Here is a 19894-nt window from a genome sequence, read left to right as displayed (position 1 = left end):
ACTTAGGGTTTATTTTATTTATTTATTTTTATTTTTAATGGGAAGGGGAGTTTAGATAGATACATAAATTTGTTTATTCATTTAATTGATTTTTAGTTTACTACTAAAAAAAATTTTTTTTAATGTGTATTTATTTTTGAGAGAGAAACAGAGTGCGAGTCAGGGAGGGGCAGAGAGAGAGGGAGACACAGAATCTGAAGCAGGCTCCAGGCTCTGAGGTGTCAACACAGAGCCTGACACGGGCCCAAACTCACGAATCACGAGATCATGACTTGAGCTGAAGTCAGACGCTTAACTGACTGAGCGACCCAGACACCCCTAATTTACTACTACTTTTTAAAAATTATAAAACTAGCCCCCAGCCATTGTCCTTTTCTGCAAAGATAAATTAGAACTTCATGTAATTCCTGTAATCATATAGCATTTCTATAAACATTTTAGTATTTGTCTTCCTGGTTTTCAACAAAATTGATAGTAATGTTTTATGGACTACTATTCCTTTTTTGTTTCATATTTTATTCATAAACATCTTGCCTTCAAGTAGATGCTCTTTATATAGATGTCATGAAATAGATGGTTGTATAGTATTTCATTATGTGGGAAAAAAGTTCTTAGAAGTAAAATTTTGGGGGCAAAGAGTATGCATGTAATTTTTCAATTTTTGGCACGTTTTTAAAGGTTTTTGTTTCATATTGCTAAATAGTATCTTTCATCAGCAAGGTAAAGGTGTTCCTCTTCCAGCACTCTTGCTAACTTTGTTGTCATTAACAGATGAATAAAAGGCTTCTCATTATTTTATTTCACAACTCATTATAGAGAAACTGAACAGTTGTCCTATGTGTGTTGATCCTTTTTATTTTATGACCTTCCCATCTATTTATTTTGTCCCTTCTTCTCTTGTGGCTTGGGTCTTAGATCAGTAACAGCTCTTTGTATAATTTGGATAGCCATCCCTTTTGTTAAGTTTATTTCCCCCACATTTTAAATTCCCTTTGAGGGATAAATATAGTAAACTTGGTTATGAAGGAGGGAGATGTGATTGAAATATCTTGTTCTGAGATTCTGATAGCACTGTCCTGTTGATAATCTCTGCAGTTACAGTTTCTGGTTTATTCATAGAAGCTTTCCTAACCCCATATTGTGAAGAATGTTTATCTTTTAAGTATATTTACTTAAACATCAGTCTACAGCTTAGTTTTTATTTTTGACACTTTATTTTACTATTTAGAATTTATTTTAGTATCAGACTTAAGGTAGGGGCGCCTGGGTGGCTCAGTCAGTTGAGCACCTGATTTTCAGGGCTCAAGTCATGATCTCATGGTTTGTGAGTTTAAGCCCCACATTGGGCTTGCTGCTGTCAGCACAGAGCTCACTTCAGATCCTTCCCCGCTCATGTGCTTTCTTTCTCTCTGTCTGAAAAATAAACATTAAAAAAAAACAACAAAAAAAACCTTAAGGTAGAGTGATAACATTTTTACTCAAAAGTTAATTATCCCAATACCATTAATTCTCTAGTTCATTCTATATTTAACATGTTTTTTTAAAGTTTATTCATTTATTTTGGGAACAAAAGAGAGCACAAGCACAGGGAGGGGCAGAGAAAGAGAGAGAGAGAATTCCAAGCAGGCTCTGCACTGTTAGCGCAGAGCCTGACATGGGACTTGATTTCCCAAACTCTGAGTTCATGACCTGAGCTGAAATTAAGAGTCAGATACTTAACCGACTGAGCCACCATGCACCCCTCTATAGTCTATTCTTTTATTCACTCAGTTGAAATGACATCTTTATCATATATTAAATACTTGAATAAATTTTGGAGTCTTTTCTCCTTTTCTTTAGTTTTTCCATGATATTTTAATTATTTTTGCTAGCCTAAAATTTCAAAATCAATAATGCAGTTCTAAATTAAAATAGATTTGCGTTACACAGTTTCAGTTAAATAATTTTTTAAATATTCTATTGATCTGTCAGTCTATATCATAAAGTAGAAGATGGAAAGGTATTTAATTCCTCTCTTTTAACTGGTGTGTATATTGTCATAGCTCCCTTAATTTGATTATTGCTATTTATTTTCTAGAATTTATAGGGAATTTGGTAACTGTTAGGACATTTAGCCAATTAAATCTCAGTTTATGTTAACATTGTACCATGAAACCACCTCACTTTTAGTGATAAAAATCTTTCAACTTTCTCATTACCTGGTTTTAATATAATACATAGGACCTAATTTTTGTTGCTAGGATAGTATATGGAATAGGACAAGGGTCAAGGTCAAAATCAGAGGTCAACAGATTTTTTGGGGGGTGGGGGGGTACAGGGCCCAGTAGTACACATTTTAGCCTTTGGTCCATACCAAAGTATTTCGGATATTCTTTGTTGGAAATATTCAACTCAGCCATCAGCAGGGAAGCAATCATAGACAGTACCTAAACAAATGGATATAACTATGTTCCAACAAACTTTATTTGCAAAAGCATTCAGGAGGCCCACAGATCATGGTTTGCTGACTTCTGGTATAGTTCATTGGACATAATTTCTTTTGTCAGGATAGTGTTTGGGATAGAATGTTAGAGAATCACAATCTGGATTATTTATTTATTTTTTAATGTTTATTTTTGAGAGAGAGAGAGAAAGGGAGGGGCAGAGAGAGAGGGAGACACAGCATCTGAAGCAGGCTCTAGGTTCTGAGCTGTCAGCACAAACTCCGACGTGGGGCTTGAACTCATGAACCGTGAGATTGTGATCTGAGCTGAAGTTAGATGCTTAACTGACTGAGCCACCCAGGTGTGCCCCTGTAGCTATAGAAAGAAGAAAAACCTGTTTTTAAATGTTTATATTACTCTAGAATACAATCTTGAATTGGTTATACTTTATTAAAACTGTGATGATACTATGTGTGTTTTCTCACAAAACCAGTGGTGCACTCCTTGCTCCCTTTCTTTTCAGAGGCAAAGGTCAAAGCAAGAGAGTATATTGTTTGGTTCATGTTAATTGATTTCTTATTTATAAATGCCATAAAGTAGTTTTTTTTTCCTTTTTAATTTTAGAGGGAATTTGCACAAGTGGGGGAGAGGGGCAGAGGGAGAGAGAGAGTCTTAAGCAGGGTCCACGTTCAGTGTGGAGCCAGACACAGGGCTTGATCCTATGACCTTGGGATCATGACCCAAGCTGAAACAAGTCTAACGCTCAACCCACTGAGCCACCCAGGCACCCGGTTAATTTTTAAATGTTATAATGTAATTTTAGATATTTTAAGTAAGATGTATTACTCTTTCAGCCAAGTCCTAAGTATTCCTTTGTTTGCAGTATAAACTTTATATGTATTGCCTGGATATTTAGTGATGAGAAGTAAAGTTACAAGGTTTATTTTTGCAAAGCTGATAATAAGTAGAGGACCTATCTGTCTTATGCTACCTTCTTTTTTCCCCCTATTGTGTGAGAATACTGGTAATGTTTTCTTATAGTGGTAATTCTCAGATATTATTGCTTTAAGGGGTGAGTGGCAGCAGTGGCAACAGAAGGTAAAGTGTGTGTGTGTGTGTGTGTGTGTGTGTGTGTGTGTGTGTGTGTATGTGCACGCATGTTCACATATACAACATTATCTTTAAGCAGCATTAATTTTAATCTCCCCTGCTTAATGAATTTTTCTAAAATCTTGTAACTGTGATCTGATATACCTTCTCCTTTATGTTATGGAACTTTTTGACTGCCCTCAGCATCCCATTTATACTGATGTGATTTTATATAAAAGGGAGAAATAGCTATTTGACTCTTTTCCAGGTATCATCATGTTGGTTGGCTGGTTACTAGGAAAAGATATCCTGGAAATGTTTACAATTAGTGTAAGGTAAGTTCTAATAATCATTTGTTTATAAATTGAAGTCTTTTTTCTCTCTCTTATTTCTCTAATAGGCATATATTGAAATAAACTCTAGAAAAATGAAAACCATGTGTCTAGCAGTGGAGAAAATGCACACTAGATGTCTGGTGTTATCTGTCCAATATTACATTTAAAAAAAATGTTTATTTTTGAGAGAGAGGGAAAGCGAGAGTGCACACACGAGGCAGAGAGAGAGGGAGACAGAATCCCAAGCAGGCTCTGCACTGTGCAGAACCTGGCATGGGGCTCAATCCCACAAAAACTGGGCGATCATCACTGAGCAGAAACCAAGAGTCAGATGCTTAACCAACTGAGCCACCCAGGTGCCTCCAGTATTGCAATTTTATATATAAATAGATAGTTAAGGACTGCCAAATTGAAAACTAGCAGCATGAAAGAGAAAGACCATAATAATAGAAACTGAATAAACAATCTCAGAGGAAAATGAAAATTTCAAGAAATAGCAGAAAAATTAAAACTGGAAAGCATTTTTATTTTCAGAGATTTGTGAACAAACTGCATTTATGATACAGATTGCTGTAGAAGAGAATCAGAGAAAAAAAGTTTTTAGGAATTATGATTTTGACTGTTGAAATTAAACATTCAATTTAAGGGCTGTAATATAAAGTTAAAAAGGGTTCCCTAAAAATAGACTAAAGTGTCCGAAACAGAGAATGAAATAAAAGTGATGAAGAATAATTTAATAAATGCCAATCTAACTAATAGGAGTTTCAAAAGAGGTAAGAAGAAATTATATAAGAAATGATACATGAATATTTTTTGTCTCTGAAGCAAGACGTGAAATCTTTATAGTTTATATGGATTCTGTAAATGCCAAACAAGATGAAAAAAACTCCAAACTAGATACATCATATGAAATTAAAGAAAACCAGTCAGGTTGTCTATAAAGGAAGGATAATTCGACTGGTATCAAACTTCTTGTTAGCAACTGCAGTTTCCACCAAGGGGTCTTTTTAGACTCTACTAAACATTTCATTGCACAAGACTTTCCTATGTCCTATCTGGCACCTGTGCCTTGAACAGCAGGGCAACTTAAGGCATGCCTCTTATGAGAGAGTCTGTGCAATAGTTCAGCTTTAGGTACAAGAAGATTGGGATGGCCTTGTGAGTGCAGGGGCTACCCTGGGTTAAATTGTTTCATATTCCACAGGAGCTAACATCTCTGGGAACATACACTTTCCAGGGTGCTTGCAAGAAACATGTCCAGTTGTAAGAGTCGCCTACGGTCTGGAAACCCAAAGCAATGGCTTCTATAAGATAAATTATAATTCTTCCAGTCTATAGATAATTTATCAGTCAGGAGATCCCTTTATCATAAGCAGTGTTGCCTAACAACATAGTTGATACACTACCCTTGCCAGGTCACAAGGGGAACAGAGCTAGAGATTTAACTGAATGCAGAAGGGGAAAAGGATTTTATTACCCTTCATCCATGGTAACGTTGGATTACATTAGAAAAATAGTGGGGGCAATGCTATCAAAGTGTGAGGGGAAAGGAATTTAAGTCAGTAAATCTAGGCCTAGCCAAAGTATCGATCCAGTTATTATAAATATAAATAGGCAGGTAATCAGAAAATTTATTCCTTCCCCATCCTGTATGAATTCCAGCAAAACAAAGATGAAAAAAAGGAAGATGATCATGTATGGGATATAAGTAAGAGTGGAATTCACCTAGGCACCTAATAAGGAAAAGAAATTCTAGATGATAGCTCTATGGTAGGCATAGGAAGTCATAGTTCAAATATTAGAACAAAAACAATGTATTAAAAAAAAAAATCAAATGGATTACAAGGAGTAGGTAAATTGAGTAAGAAGTTAAAAGACATTTGTGATGGGATGAAGGAGTATATTTTTTTCTTAAAAGGGGCAAAAATACAATTTGAAACTCTTGGCTTAAATCTGTATAAAAAAGATGGGTTAAATATGAAATAAATTTAAAATTGGGCATGAGTATGAGATAATAAACATTAGCATATTAGCTGTTGGACTCATTTTTAGATTTTGAGTATTTTTTTGAGCAGTTCTCTTTGTGAAGATTGATATAATCATGATTTTTATTCCTACTTCAAAGTCTTACAAAGGACAGAGTATTAAAAAATATATTTTAATAGAATAAAACTCATTCTATTTTGCAATAATTATATGGGTCCATTGTACTTTTATAAATCTAAGATATTAGTGACCTTATTTTTCCTATGTCTTAAAACATTTTGCTATTTCATTGTAGCAAATGAAATAGCAATTATTGTAATAATTATTTCCAGTTGTGCTAAAAACCAGTAAAACAAGAATGCAGAAGGATGATGGGATCACTTACAAGGTTGATGTAATAATAAAGTAAATCATCATTATTCTGTTATCCTTTAATTCTTTTATTATGTTGCCCAAAATATTACATCATCATTTACAAAGGTATAAAAGAAGTCCAGAGATATATTTGTTGTTGTCTTTTTCTTCTCCCTCCACCCCTTTTTTGCACTCATTAAAATTAAGAATCGTAATTTTTCATTTTCCCACATAATGGCAAAGAGTAATTGACAGGAAAATTATTGGACAAACCAGAAGATGAAATGCAAAGAGACAAAGAGCTACTGTAGGCTCTAATGATGAGGGTGAAATTTAATAATATATGTGAAATCTTAATACTGTGACTCTTTGGGTGATGGTAGCTTCAATTTAATTTAACTCCTGAATTAATGAGTGAACAGTTTATTTCTTATGACAAAAAGGGAAGGACAGGTATTCTCTTTCAGTTAGTCATTCTACATCAAGGAATTTATCATGCATTTCCAACAAGAACCTAAGCCACCCCTTTTTGTTAAAAGGATGTGTGACCATTTTCTTTCATCTTTTCTGATATTTGTTTGCCAGCTTTTACTTTATACCATTTATAAGTGGACAAATACTGAAGGCTGGTATTAATATAAAGGTGATTAAACAGAAATAGATGACATAGAAATGAAAAATTTCATTTACACCCCTTGTAATTGGTGTTTTTTAATCTAAAAATTATGTTACAGAGATGACTTATCTTTTCAACAAAGTTATGAACCGTCAACATTTTCAGAAGTGTTGCATTTTGAAGATACAAATGCAAAAAGTGAAACCAGAATTGATAAGCCTGTAACCAATGGGAAATATTTTTTGAATCTGAAATCACTTTTTGTAAAGTGAATATATTCCAGGTTCCTTCATAACAGTTGACAAGCAGTTAGTTGCATCCAAAGGACATTGCATATTTCTGATATATTTATACCTTCAAATCCAGAAATATAGTTTGGGGTTAAAATTTAAAATTTCTAGGGGTGCCTGGGTGGCTCAGTCAGTTAAGCGTCTGACTTTGACTCAGGTCATGATCTCCCGGTTCATGTGTTAGAGCCCTGCATTGGGCTCTGTGCTGACAGCTCAGAGCCTGGAGCCTGCTTTGGATTCTGTGTCTTTCTCTCCCTCTCTCTCTTCCTCTCTCTCTTCCTCTCTCTCTTCCTCTCTCTCTCTCTCTCTCTCTCTCTCTGCCCCTCCCCTCTCTCAAGATAAATTTAAACAATATATAAAAAATTTTAAAAATTAAAAATTTCTGAAGTTTTTCATAATCCATTTATTCCTTTGCAAATTATTTATAAAGTGAAACTTAGATACAAAAGAAGGGAAAGGTCCACTAGATCTAGATTGTAAACTGATGCCTATCTTTCCTGATACAGTGAGGGTTAATGGAAGCATAAGAAATGAGGATTCTATTTGAGCATAGAATAGTTCAAAAGAGAGAAGGGAACATTAATGATCGCACATATTTCTTGACTTTAGTGTATACTGTTTAGCCAGTGGTATTGTGTCATTCATTGGCTTTCACCTTTTAGAATTAACCTGTAAACAGAGCATGAAAGCCTTAATAATGCTTATAGAACAGGATGCTAATGATGTCAAGGTAGATCATTCTGAAGAAAAGGTAGGTAATAGAAATTGGGAAGTAGAAGCAGTGGAGAGAACAATGTTAGGAGGAGGAACAGGAACACATATGTCCTTACCTATAGGGGAGTTTGGTGTGGGATAAAACATAGAGACTTAATTTGATTTTTTTTTTTTTTAACATTTATTTATTTTTGAGACAGAGAGCGAGCTTGAACAGGGGAGGGTCAGAGAAAGAGGGAGACACAGAATCTGAAACAGGCTCCAGACTCCGAACTGTCAGCACAGAGCCCAACGTGGGGCTCGAACCCATGGACCATGAGATCATGACCTGAGCCGAAGTCGGACGCTTAACCGACTGAGCCACCCAGGCACCCCGAGACTTAATTTGATTTTTTAAAAAATTGCAGAGGGAAACAGTGAAGTACATTTTTTTGTTGTAATAAAATACACATACCATAAAGTTTACCATTTTAAAATGTACAATTCAGTGGAATTAAATCCATTCATAGTGTTGTACAGCTACAACCATTATCAAGTGTCAGAACTTCTCATCACCCCAAAAGAAAACCCTGTGCCTACTGGGCGATCATGCACCATTTTTCCTTCTCTCTTGCCTTTGGCAGCCACTAAACTGCTTCCAGTCTCTGAATTTGCTTACTGTTAATATTTCGTATAAATGGAACCAAAATAACATGTGTCTTTTGTGTCTGGTTTCTCTCACTTAGCATAATGTTTTTGAGGTTCATCCGTGTTGTAGGATGTATCAGTACTTCATTTTTTTTTTTTTTTTAATGGCAGAATACTACATTGTATGGCTATACTACAATTTCCCATCTATCAGTTGATGGAAATTTGGACTATTTACATCTTTCGGTGATTGTAAATAGTGCTGGTATGACCAGTCATGTGTAAGTTTTTGTCTGAATACCTATTACTGTTATCTGTATTTACAGATGTGAAAACTAAACTACAGGGGTAGAGTGATAATAGCTCAGAGTCAAACAGGTAAAAATTGGGGAAGCCAGGGGTACAGATCTAGGTAATCTGATGTCACAGCCTGTATTCTTCAACCACTACACTTAACCTGGTAGTTAGTAGGTTATCCAATAAATGGTAATCAGCTTTCCCTTCTTCTTGAGGCCACTTTTTGAGTATTGACAATATTGATTTTGTGTTTTTATTAGCCTCAGTTTTAAGTCACAGCCAATTGAACTGATTGCTGTAGGTACTATTTAATTTATGCTTCAATACTAAGTATATGTTGGTTGCAGTTTGGCTGTAGCAGCAATTCCTGAAGGTCTTCCCATTGTGGTCACAGTGACTCTAGCTCTTGGTGTTATGAGAATGGTGAAGAAAAGGGCCATTGTGAAAAAACTGCCTATTGTCGAAACTCTGGGTAAGTATGTGGTAATGTGAGCATACTTATGCAATAGTGTGTGAGTTTACATCAATAGTGAATCATCTGCAGGTTGTTACCATTTTTGTCTTAGAGGCTTGAGTGGTGGCATTTGACTTGTGGCAAAGTTAAGTGTGGTCTTCACAACCAGAAAAGGTACTTAAAAACGCGTTATCATTCAGGATAGGGGACTTTCAGAGAAATCTTTCTGTATCAGAGATGTTCTAATGCTTAAATCATGTAAAAAGAAAATGTATTTAACCAGTGAAACTTTAGAGTAAAATTAGTAGAATTACTTTCCTTTGACATCTCAAGAAAGATAATTATAGATCCCAGAATGTCGTACTTCAGTTGAATTTCTGATAACAACAGTAAATATACAACAGTTGCTAAGTGTTGGTGTTAACAACTTTATGTGTGATATGAAAATTGCAATAACTTTCTGTATGCTGTGAAATATCTTTTTTTTTTAATTTAGGATTCTGAAAATGTTGAATTTAATTTTTAGTTTGCATTACAGTACTGAGAAGGCAAAATATCTTAAAATTTCTGACTGAAACAATTATATGGGTTTAAATTTAGGTACCCTTAAACTTTCTAGAAATATTATATAAAGCTAATACTGAGAAGCTTTGTAGAAATTCAACTGCAAATTAATAAGAAAAAGTCAACATTTATCAGTTAATCTGTTTTTTAATTTTAACATGAATAATCACTTTATGGTGAAATCATAATGAGAAAACGTCTAAAATTATCAGTGAACTTGATTTGTTCAAAATTCAGAGCAGCAGGACAGGCTTCAGAGTCTTTGATTTGTTTTCAGTGTGAACTTGTTTATTTCCCTCTGACTCTTCTGGTGACATGTAATGATTTATTCTTTAGGCTGCTGTAATGTGATTTGTTCAGATAAAACTGGAACACTGACAAAGAATGAAATGACTGTTACTCACATATTTACTTCAGACGGTCTGCATGCTGAGGTACTCCATAGATTTTTTTTTTTTTTAACAACAGTATTTCTTTGTTAAGAAACTTGGTGTGTAGACATTCCTAACAGTTCTAGCGTCTTATCTTCAAAAGGGGTATAAATTCAGCAGCAGCAGAGTCTTTCCCTTATTTTCCCAGTCTCGATCCCGCTCCACTTGCACACGCTGTACACTCTACAGACCAGAAACTTTGAATCATCCTTAGCACCTTTCAGTCACCCCTGCTAGCCATTTGTTACCAAACTCTTATTCATGCTCTATATGCAGCTTGAGGGATCTTTCAGAACCAAATGTTGAGCAAGTCACTCCCTAATTAAGATGTTTCCATTGCGACCGGGATCCTGAAGTGTGGCCTCTTGAGGCCGTACGTATTTTGTTCCTTGTTTCCTTCTTCAGCCTTACATGTTCCACTTCACTTTCTGTGCACCAGATATACTGGCTTTATGTTCTTTCAGTGTGACAAAATTCCTCCTACTTCAGGACCTTTGCTGCTGTTCTCACTGCACAGGACAGTTTAATGTCTCTCTATCCTTTGCACTGCAGTTCGAACCCTACTTCTTTAGAAAAGCTTTGCTGACCACTCAGAACTGGTCCTATTTTATTTGTTTTCATAGCACTCCGTGCCTCTTAGTTTTTAGCCCAGATAAAATTTTCTAAAATATTAGAAGTTGTAGTAGAGCAGAACTAAGTTGCCTAACATGGGGCCTGCCTCATGGTAGTAAATACTTGTTGAAAGAATAAATGAATAGATGAATTACTGTATTTTAAAAATTACATTTTGGCAGTTTCTTAAGTGCATGTCAGTGTATGTGCATTGGTTAATGTTGAAGCTAGATGAGGACAAGTTCCAGTCTCCATCCCCCCCCCCCCCCCCCCAAGTCTTTACTGGATTTCTGGCTGCTGTGTCCATTCACACCACTTAGGATGGGTACAGTATTTTTAATTGTATTTATATCCAATTCACTGAGCAAAGTAAGCATTAGACAAATTGACAGAAGTTGCATTTAGGTTTATTTAATTCCATTTTACATAGGCTTTGAAATGAGACTGTTCTTATTTAGGGTATTAGATTTGGTTAAGGAAGGATACCTGATACTCTTTTGTTGAATGTGCCTTTTCTGGATGACTCTGGGTCATTGGGGTTACATGTGCTTCTATGGTTCAGATATGGAAGGTAGGATATAAGTTGCTGTTTTGTTTTAAGCCCGTACTTTGATATGTCGAGCATTAACCATTTGTTAATTGGTTAACATTCTCTAAACTGTCTTATTTTTATTATGAAATTTAACTTTTGTTTGGCTTGATTTGCTCTAGCCATACAGAATAAGTATCTGGTTTGTTTCGACCTCTGATTTTTAAAACTGGCGTGTAATATATTATGTTAAAGTAGTTTGTAAGTGCTAGGATAAATCACATAATGTCTCTGTTCCCGCATATTTGCAAAAAGAATTCTGCTGTTTTCTGGGTCTCAGGTTTGTCACAAATGTTAGGTGTGGAAATGGATTTGAATTCTTGGAAAATTTAGTATGTTACATAAATATAATGTTACATAAATTTAAAGCTTACTTACATATAGAGATTTTCATGGTTTATCTTTTTTTTATAGTATATCATAAGTAGAAACAATATAAGATTATGTTAACAATATTTCTTCTTATACTGTACATTGTCATAATTATTAATTTAATTAGTATAATTATAGGTTTGTCATTATGGTAAAAATTAGAATTTATATTCTTTTAACTGTTAAATATTCTTTCAGACAAGTGCTTTTCTAAATATATACACTAATAGTATCATAATATATAAAATTAAATGAACATAACTCATCATAGTTTTCAGTTTTCATGAGTATTGTCATTGTCTTCTGGTTGAATTATTGACCCCGCTTTATGTTCCTTAGGTTACTGGTGTTGGCTACAATCCGTTTGGGGAAGTGATTGTTGATGGTGATGTCGTTCATGGATTCTATAACCCAGCTGTTAGCAGAATTGTTGAGGTAACTACTTTATTCCCTAAGAAGGTGACTTTTCATAATGATTTAGGACACAATGATGGGTTCATAGTTTCCATGTATTTCTTTTAGGCGGGCTGTGTATGCAATGATGCTGTAATTAGAAACAACACTCTAATGGGGAAGCCAACGGAAGGAGCTTTAATCGCTCTTGCAATGAAGGTATGTGCCTGATCTCTCTTCAGTATATAAGATACTACCCTCACAAGAGAATGTGAGGCTATCAGTTTCAGTATTACTAGTTTTTAGGTGTAGAATGAAGACAACTCACAATGTTTCATTGTTTACATTGCCTTCTGGGGACTAGTTTTATTCTTCTTGGAACTACAGAGCCAATACAGCCTGTTCAGTATAGCTTTATGCCTTACGTTCAAGAAACAAATTAATGACCAGTGACTGGATTTCTTCTTATGAAGAACATTTTTGTTTTCCATAATATTTAGAGTTTCGTGTGGAAAGCTTTATAAATGGGTGTAATTGCTGAAGTACTATAACATTCAAATGAGTAAAAGGAAACATTCTTTAAAGTATTTCCATGTGAAGATATTAAGACCATCATGAGAAATAGCTTTTCTTTTTCCAGTCTTCCCATTCCTCCATTATCAATTTCTTAAAACAAGTATGGAGTTAGAATCTGTGTTGGGGAGATAGGGTGCTGTTCTTTGTGACCCTTTTGTCTTTCCCAGTTGGTCTCCTCTTCTAAGTCTTACCTTTGATTAAATATGAAACCTAAAGCCCACTCTGTCACTTCCATAAGAAAAATTAAAACTCCTACTTTTAAAAGCAGTCTTAGAAAGCTTTGAGACTTGTGTGAAGCAGGATACCTCTAAATGAGGTTGTTTGAATTGAGATCCAGTATAGAAATTTAGGTTATTGTATTTAATAAAATTGATATTTTTAGAATATATGTTTTCTTAACTTTCAGAAAGCTACATTTCTTTATCATTTGTTCTCTTGTAACTAAAGTAGCATCGTATAGCTTTCTGAAGGATATTTAAAAGTTGAATCTGTTATCTGTTATTTACTGTGTTAAACTTAACCTTATACTCTTAACTTTTAAGAGAGTGTGTGAAACCACCTCCATATGACTGAGGACCTCACATTTTAGGGTAGGGAGTTGACACTGACATACTGGAAACAAATAGAAGGTAGACCAATATAGTAGATAGTTAAGTCTTAGACATTGAGCCACATATAAGAACAATGCACATTCAGACTGGAGACCTAGGCTTTGAAGGATAGGCAGGATTTGGAAAGGCAGTAAGCTAGGGAAAGAGCAAGGATAAAAGCATGGAGGAATAAATAAGCATAGATTGCATGGTGGCTTATGTATTGGTGACCTGGATGACAAGAAAGGAGTTTGAGTAACCCACAGGATTGTTAAAGAGATTGCACGGTGGGTTTCTAGAGGATCTTTGAAAGCCAGGAAGAAAAGTCTGAACATGTTTCAGTAGATACCAAAGAACAAAAAGCACTAAGCTAGGTTTTTGAGTAGTTTGAATATGTAGAGGGAAGTGCAGAGGCTTTTGGGAAGGAGAGCAGCTACATGACACTGGTAGTAGTAGAATATCAAGCAGTAAGGTATACGGGAGGAGGATGGTAGCGACAAGAAAGATGGATTTAGATCCCGGGGAAGTAAGGAATTGAATCGGAAGCTTCTGTTGATTACAAAAGTACATACTCAGTATCAGTTGGGTACCTTTGTGGTTTGGGTACCCTGCTTCCTTCCAGAATTTGAGCCAACAGAGATTTTAATATAGTCACTGTTGAAGATTTGGTCTACATACTGTCCAGGGAGCATGCCTTACACTGTATGTACACACCAAGGCTTTCATCTTGATCACGTATGCTGTCATTCAGAAAAATACAGTATAAATGGAAGGAGCATTGCTGTTCTGTCACCATTATTTGAATAATACTCCACAGATATCTCTAGCCAGCCTAGCTGTAAGTTGTGTTAAAGAAAAAAAATAGTCCCATGTTGGTGAGAATTAACTTTCTTTTTGTGTCATACAGATGGGTCTTGATGGGCTTCAACAGGACTATATCAGAAAAGCTGAATATCCTTTTAGCTCTGAGCAAAAGTGGATGGCTGTTAAGTGTGTACACCGGACACAGCAGGTAACGAGTACTTACTAAGTCCTGCTGAACATAGATGACCGTGTTGCTCTCATTAGCCCCCTTTGGGTTTAAGTGATCATTGAGCAAAGCGAAGGCCTGTTTCTTTAAAGCATGTATAATTTGTAGTAACTCATCCTTGTTGCTCTCATGCTCCCTTTGATTTCATGCGTATGGATACCCGGTTTTGCTGCGTGAGCAAATAGCTTAAAATGAGTTGGAGCCTGGTCTCAGTGTCCTAGAACTTGTGACATCAGATTCTATCAACATCTTTGTTCTTGATGACTGTGTATTATAGGTTTCTGCTCTCTGGTGTCAAACAGTATTCTTTCACTGAAGGAAGGCCTTGTCTTCAGAACAAACAAAACCACATTATTTTGTGGAAAAGTGGTTACCAAATATGTATAATTCATGTTAGTTGATCCAGCTTACAAACTGGCAAAATGACATGCAGTGATATTTCAAGCTACTGCTTTGTCCCTGGGTGCTTTAGCAATTTTTATAAAGTTAGTGTAATAAGAGTTCTTAGTTATCTACAAAGTATGTCACTCATAGTTGCTGTTACCAGTTTGATGCTTAAACTTTTGCCATGCCCTTAAAAAATATATATGTTATTTTAGTATTTTCTTTATTAGGAATTAATAATTGGTTATATGATTTCCCCTATGAGCAAATAGTTTGAAGCCATTACATCTCTGTAGACAGGAATGAGTGAGAGGATTTCTCACCCATAATAAGTAGGAAACATAATTGATTTTAAAAGAAAGGCCAAGTTGGCCAACATTGAACTTGTCAATAGATGTCTGCCAGGAACTCTGTTCATGAGGAGAAAAAAGATTTGTCTGATCTTTAAAGGAACTTTTATGAACTCCTGGGAAGGGAGACAAGTAAATAAATAAAAGTGTAAAAATAAAATGCCTTTAAACCTTGTAACATAACGCTTTCAAAAATTGCATTAGAGTTAAATAATTTTCACCTGTTGTCCTGGACCAAAGGAGTCCCTTGACCACAAGAATACATATATGAGTTTATATGGAAAGTTTGTTTCTTTATGTTTTATATATGGTCACTCAGTACTTCAAGATAATGTGGCTCATGTAAAGTTTAATGATTTGACTTCAGCAGTTTTGAGTCTAACTTCACCAGAGTTGTTCTTTGGAAGTTGTACATTAATGTTACAGCTTGAGAACTGATCTCAGTTATGGGAGTGGGGGATAGGTAGCAGCAGGGTATAAGTTTGAAAGATGTATGTGATTGTTCTTCTCATATGCTGATCTGAAAATCTCCTCTTACAAAACAAAACCAACCAGTGTAACAAAACCCAAACCCACTGATGTGCCTCAGGATCTAGAAGAGGTCAGCCTGGCACAGATACGGCAGACTTACCATAAAGATAACCCCAGTGGCTCAAATAGTTTGTCTTAAGAGGACTTTCATTTGAGTGTGTCAGTATACATTTATTTATACTCTCTTCCTGGAACCTGTCAAAATGACAGCCAGTCAGTAAAGGATGTTAAAAAGAGAAAGGATGGAAAAGACTCAGTATGATAGGTATCTTTGAAGGTGGGGATTAAGGCATAAGGTTAAAAACAAGAGATCAGTTTGAAGTTCTGAGTGAGGAACCAGTAGAAATCCCCCAAGAACCTTCGCTGTTTCTTGAGGGCCAACCATTAGCCCTTCTTTACCCCAGTAGAATATCAGCAATCCCATCTTGGGAACAAGAATGGAGGGCAGAATTAAGGCTTACAACTGAAAACTGATTAAGGGCAAGTCATTGTCCTGAAGAGCATGCCTCCAGCATCTAACTCCACTTTCTTAGAATGCCTGCAGGGAGGAAACTTCCTACCCTCACTCGCTGATGACAAAAATTGAAGAGTTGTAGGGAAGCTTACTGGTCTCAGGGAGATCCCAGTAATACGGAGTATTCTTACCTAAGCTCTTTGTTCACTGGTAGAGCTTACTGACTCTTGGTCATCATCTCATCACCCTACAGCAAGGGCTATCAGTTGATAAACGCTATCAGTGCCCATGGAGCTTCTAGACCTTTAATTTCCTGAGTCTTAAAGTAAATGGACAGTCAAGGATTGCTAAATATTTGTCTTCAGTATGAAAGACACAGACCAAACCAAAAGGGAAAGGGGTCTCAGCAAGACAAAGATAATGCTGGATACTGGAGAAAATTTCCAAAGACCCTAGAAAATGACAACAAAATACCTTAAGTAGAATGTTTTGAAAATAAAGTCAACAAATCTATCAGAAAGGGGTACAAAAAGTCAGAGAGGTGCTTAATATAAAAGATAAGGTACAAAAATTAGAAAATAAACAAGATAGCCAACGTAGTGGTAACAGAGAACAGAAAATGGGAAGGTTTTATCAAATAACACCCAAATTTTCCAGAGTAAGGACCTCAGCTTCTAGAATAAAATTGCCCACCAGCTGCTCAGCACAATGAGTTATATTAAAGAAGGGTGGGGTGAAGGGATAAACACAGTGCCCATAATCAAGAAATTTGAGGACACTAAAGGAGAATTCTAAAAACTTCCACTGGTTTTTGGGGCCAGAGAGGAGGCAAAGGAGAGATTTTATATAAAGGTTTAGGAATTAAAGTAGCTTCTTAGACTTTTCAAGTGTAATATTGGACTCCGAAGGCTGGAAGATAATAGAGGAATGTCTTCACACGGAGAGGAAATTTATTCTCAACTGAACTTAAAAAATGTGGGGATGGGATAAAAATGTTTTCAGATATTCCACGTCCCAAAATGTGTATCCCACATACCTTTTCTTAGATACTTGCAGATATGTTATTCCAAGAGAAAACACAACTAAGGAAAATGAAGACTTCGAACCCAGTGAGTTCTAACCAGGAGAAGGGTGCAAAGAATCCCCAGGACAGAGGTGAAGGGAAGTCCTGCATACCAGTCATGTACCAGGCCTAGAAATTGGCCAACTCAAACTAGAAAGGAAAGGAGAACAATACCCAAGGAGGAGGTCTTCAGTAATAATGTGGAAGGAATAGTTTACCTGCTCATTTAATCATACGAAAAATATCATTGAGAAGGGCTTTATATTGCATGGAAGAGTTTGGGGATAATAACAGGTATACATAAAACTAAACAAATAAGAAGAAGTTAAATAAGAAAAGAAATATATTTGAGTTAATGGAAACCGCATCATACCTTCCTCTTGCCTCCTTACCTCCTAATACCTGCTCAGTAGTTACTTGGGGACCCAAGGCAGATGAAGGCTCCGTCTCAGTGTGAGCATACACTGTCCTAGCAGGGCCAGAGGAATAGCACATTATTTCCATTTGCCAGTGATTCAGTGCTGTTCATATTTATTGGTCAAAGCAAGTCACCTCTGACTTCAAAGTGGGAGACAAGGGCAGAGAAATACATTCCTGTCATGTACCTGCAAGAAGTGGGATGTTTGTGAACTGTTCATAGTTATTTTCCTTTGCTCAGTGGGTGGGAAACCCTAAAGTACACAGAATACTGGCAACTTTTGTTTTAACTTCATTGTAACAATGGGGAGAGGAGGAATAGATAGTAGGGTGGCCAAACTATCACCTGTCACAGTGGACCATGTATAAAATTGATCAGCAAAAAAAGTAGCAGTGTAAATGCATGTAAGAATATGGAGATAAGTAGGAAGGAATACAGTTAAAATTGGTTTGTTCCAGTAGAGTAGGACTAGAGGTGTGAAAATTTGGGCAGGTGACTGTAGTTTTTCATTGTAAGCTTTTGTATAATGCTTTGCTAAGGTAAAAAGTAAAAGGTTCTGATAATACCCATAATTACAAGGTAGCTTTGGGAATTAAATGGGATCACATACATAATGTGCATATAATAGCAGCTGATGGAAAGCCTGAGCCACTGCTTGTGGGCAAATGATAGATCTCTTTCCTTTTCTTGTTACGTTGTAAAGCCCTCCCCAAATCCCAGAGTGGCTAATCCAGGGCTTAGGGTAGCATTGCCTTCAGTGTGTGGAGGTGAGGGTGGTTGGGGAGTAGATGCTGTTTTCTCTGGAGGGTAAAAAAAGCTTCCACATATGAACTTTTAATCTTCAGAGTTGAAGTGCCATTCAAAGCCTTAGATTTGAGTAACTGCCCTGGTTATTATGAGAAATGTATGCCATGTATTGTTGACTCCAGTGGCAGATATATACAAGTTGGCATTAACTTGAATTTAGTTGCAATGTTTTTTCTTCTTAGGATGGACCAGAGATTTGTTTTATGAAAGGTGCTTATGAACAGGTGATTAAGTATTGTACTACATACTATAGCAAAGGGCAGATGTTGGCACTTACCCAGCAACAAAGAGATCTGTACCAACAGGAGAAAGCACGAATGGGCTCTGCAGGGCTCAGAGGTAAGGCCATTTAACATAGTTCCTTAGGGTGGAAAAGTAACTATTATTGTATTTTATTGAGGCAGACATACAATGTTATGTTAGTTTCATGTGTATAACATACTGATTTGACAAGTGTATACATTGTGCTATGCTCACCACAATAAGTATGGTTACTATCTGTCACCATATAATACTGTTACAGTGTTGTTGACTATATTCCCTATGCAGTAATTTTCATCCTCATGACTTTATTTTATAAATGAAAGTTTGTACCTCTTAATCCCATTTAACTATTTGACCCATCCCTCCCAAACCCCTACCCCAGTGAGACCTTCTTTTAATTGTAGATGAATTTGTGCTTCACATCTGAGCTGCCCCATTCTGTTCCAGGGTTTATTTATAGAACACTGTCCTTTCTGAAGTCTTATGTTTTAGTTGGCTATTTGGCCCCCAAAACTTGGGAAGTTGGGAATGTAGCAAAATATGAAATTTCTAATTCTTACAGACATGCAGTGGTCTCTGAGTAGGTGATAGAAATTTTATTTTTGACAAACTTATCTTGTGAGAAAAGAAATGGAGGAAGGGAAAGTGATATTACTCCTTCTTTGTTTTATCATTTTAACTGTTTTATTTATTACGAGATCTAAAATAATTCCCTAAATATTAAAATGTTAAGTCTCTGATTTGTCCTTTAAACTCTGGTGATTGTTTACTTATTCCTCTTCTGCTGACCTTCTTCCCTTGCCATTCACCAGACAGGTAAAGAAGTGCCCACATTCTGCTTTATGTCTGTATTGCTGACTGAACAGTGATGGGGAGAGAGGGTCTGCTCTCCACACACACACATTAAGCCATTTCTCCTAGGGACAACATGTGTAGGATTGAAGAGTCAGGGGTTGAGGCCATACCTGGTTCTTACCTTCTCGATAGTCCTCTGGCTTGTAGTCTCTTTCAAGGAAGCTGGAAGAGTTGGCCTCCTTAGTCTTATTATTTTTACAAAATAGAAGTCAAGTACAATCCTGGGAGGAGAAAGCAACTTAATGTAAAAAGATACTCCTCTTATTCACGGTTCACTTAAGCAAGGGCTCTCTGTGGGTATAAAACATTTGGATAGGTCTACAGGATTTCTGCTCTTACAATAAGCTAGGTTTAGAAAGGTATTCTTGTGGCTTTGAAGGCAGAGTTTTGTTATTCTTAACAAGATTTTGTTAATCCAAAGTTGGC

General features: G+C 36.1%; 1 protein-coding gene across 2 annotated transcripts in view; it reads left to right on the top strand.

Moving 5' to 3' along the window:
* ATP2C1 (ATPase secretory pathway Ca2+ transporting 1) overlaps window positions 1-19894 on the top strand; it is a 170225-nt gene that overhangs the window by 112034 nt on the left and 38297 nt on the right. For both annotated transcript variants that reach the window (XM_042954480.1, XM_042954479.1), the window contains exons 11-17: window positions 3781-3847; window positions 9079-9203; window positions 10086-10183; window positions 12093-12188; window positions 12276-12365; window positions 14220-14324; window positions 18532-18688. In XM_042954480.1, coding sequence (XP_042810414.1) covers window positions 3781-3847; window positions 9079-9203; window positions 10086-10183; window positions 12093-12188; window positions 12276-12365; window positions 14220-14324; window positions 18532-18688 — 738 coding nt within the window. The remainder of the gene's footprint in view (window positions 1-3780; window positions 3848-9078; window positions 9204-10085; window positions 10184-12092; window positions 12189-12275; window positions 12366-14219; window positions 14325-18531; window positions 18689-19894) is intronic.

Source organism: Panthera leo, chromosome C2, assembly GCF_018350215.1.
Source record: "Panthera leo isolate Ple1 chromosome C2, P.leo_Ple1_pat1.1, whole genome shotgun sequence".
NCBI classification, from domain to species: domain Eukaryota; kingdom Metazoa; phylum Chordata; class Mammalia; order Carnivora; family Felidae; genus Panthera; species Panthera leo.
Note: the sequence above shows the minus strand (reverse complement) of the source record. Positions and strands in the feature narration are given on the sequence as shown.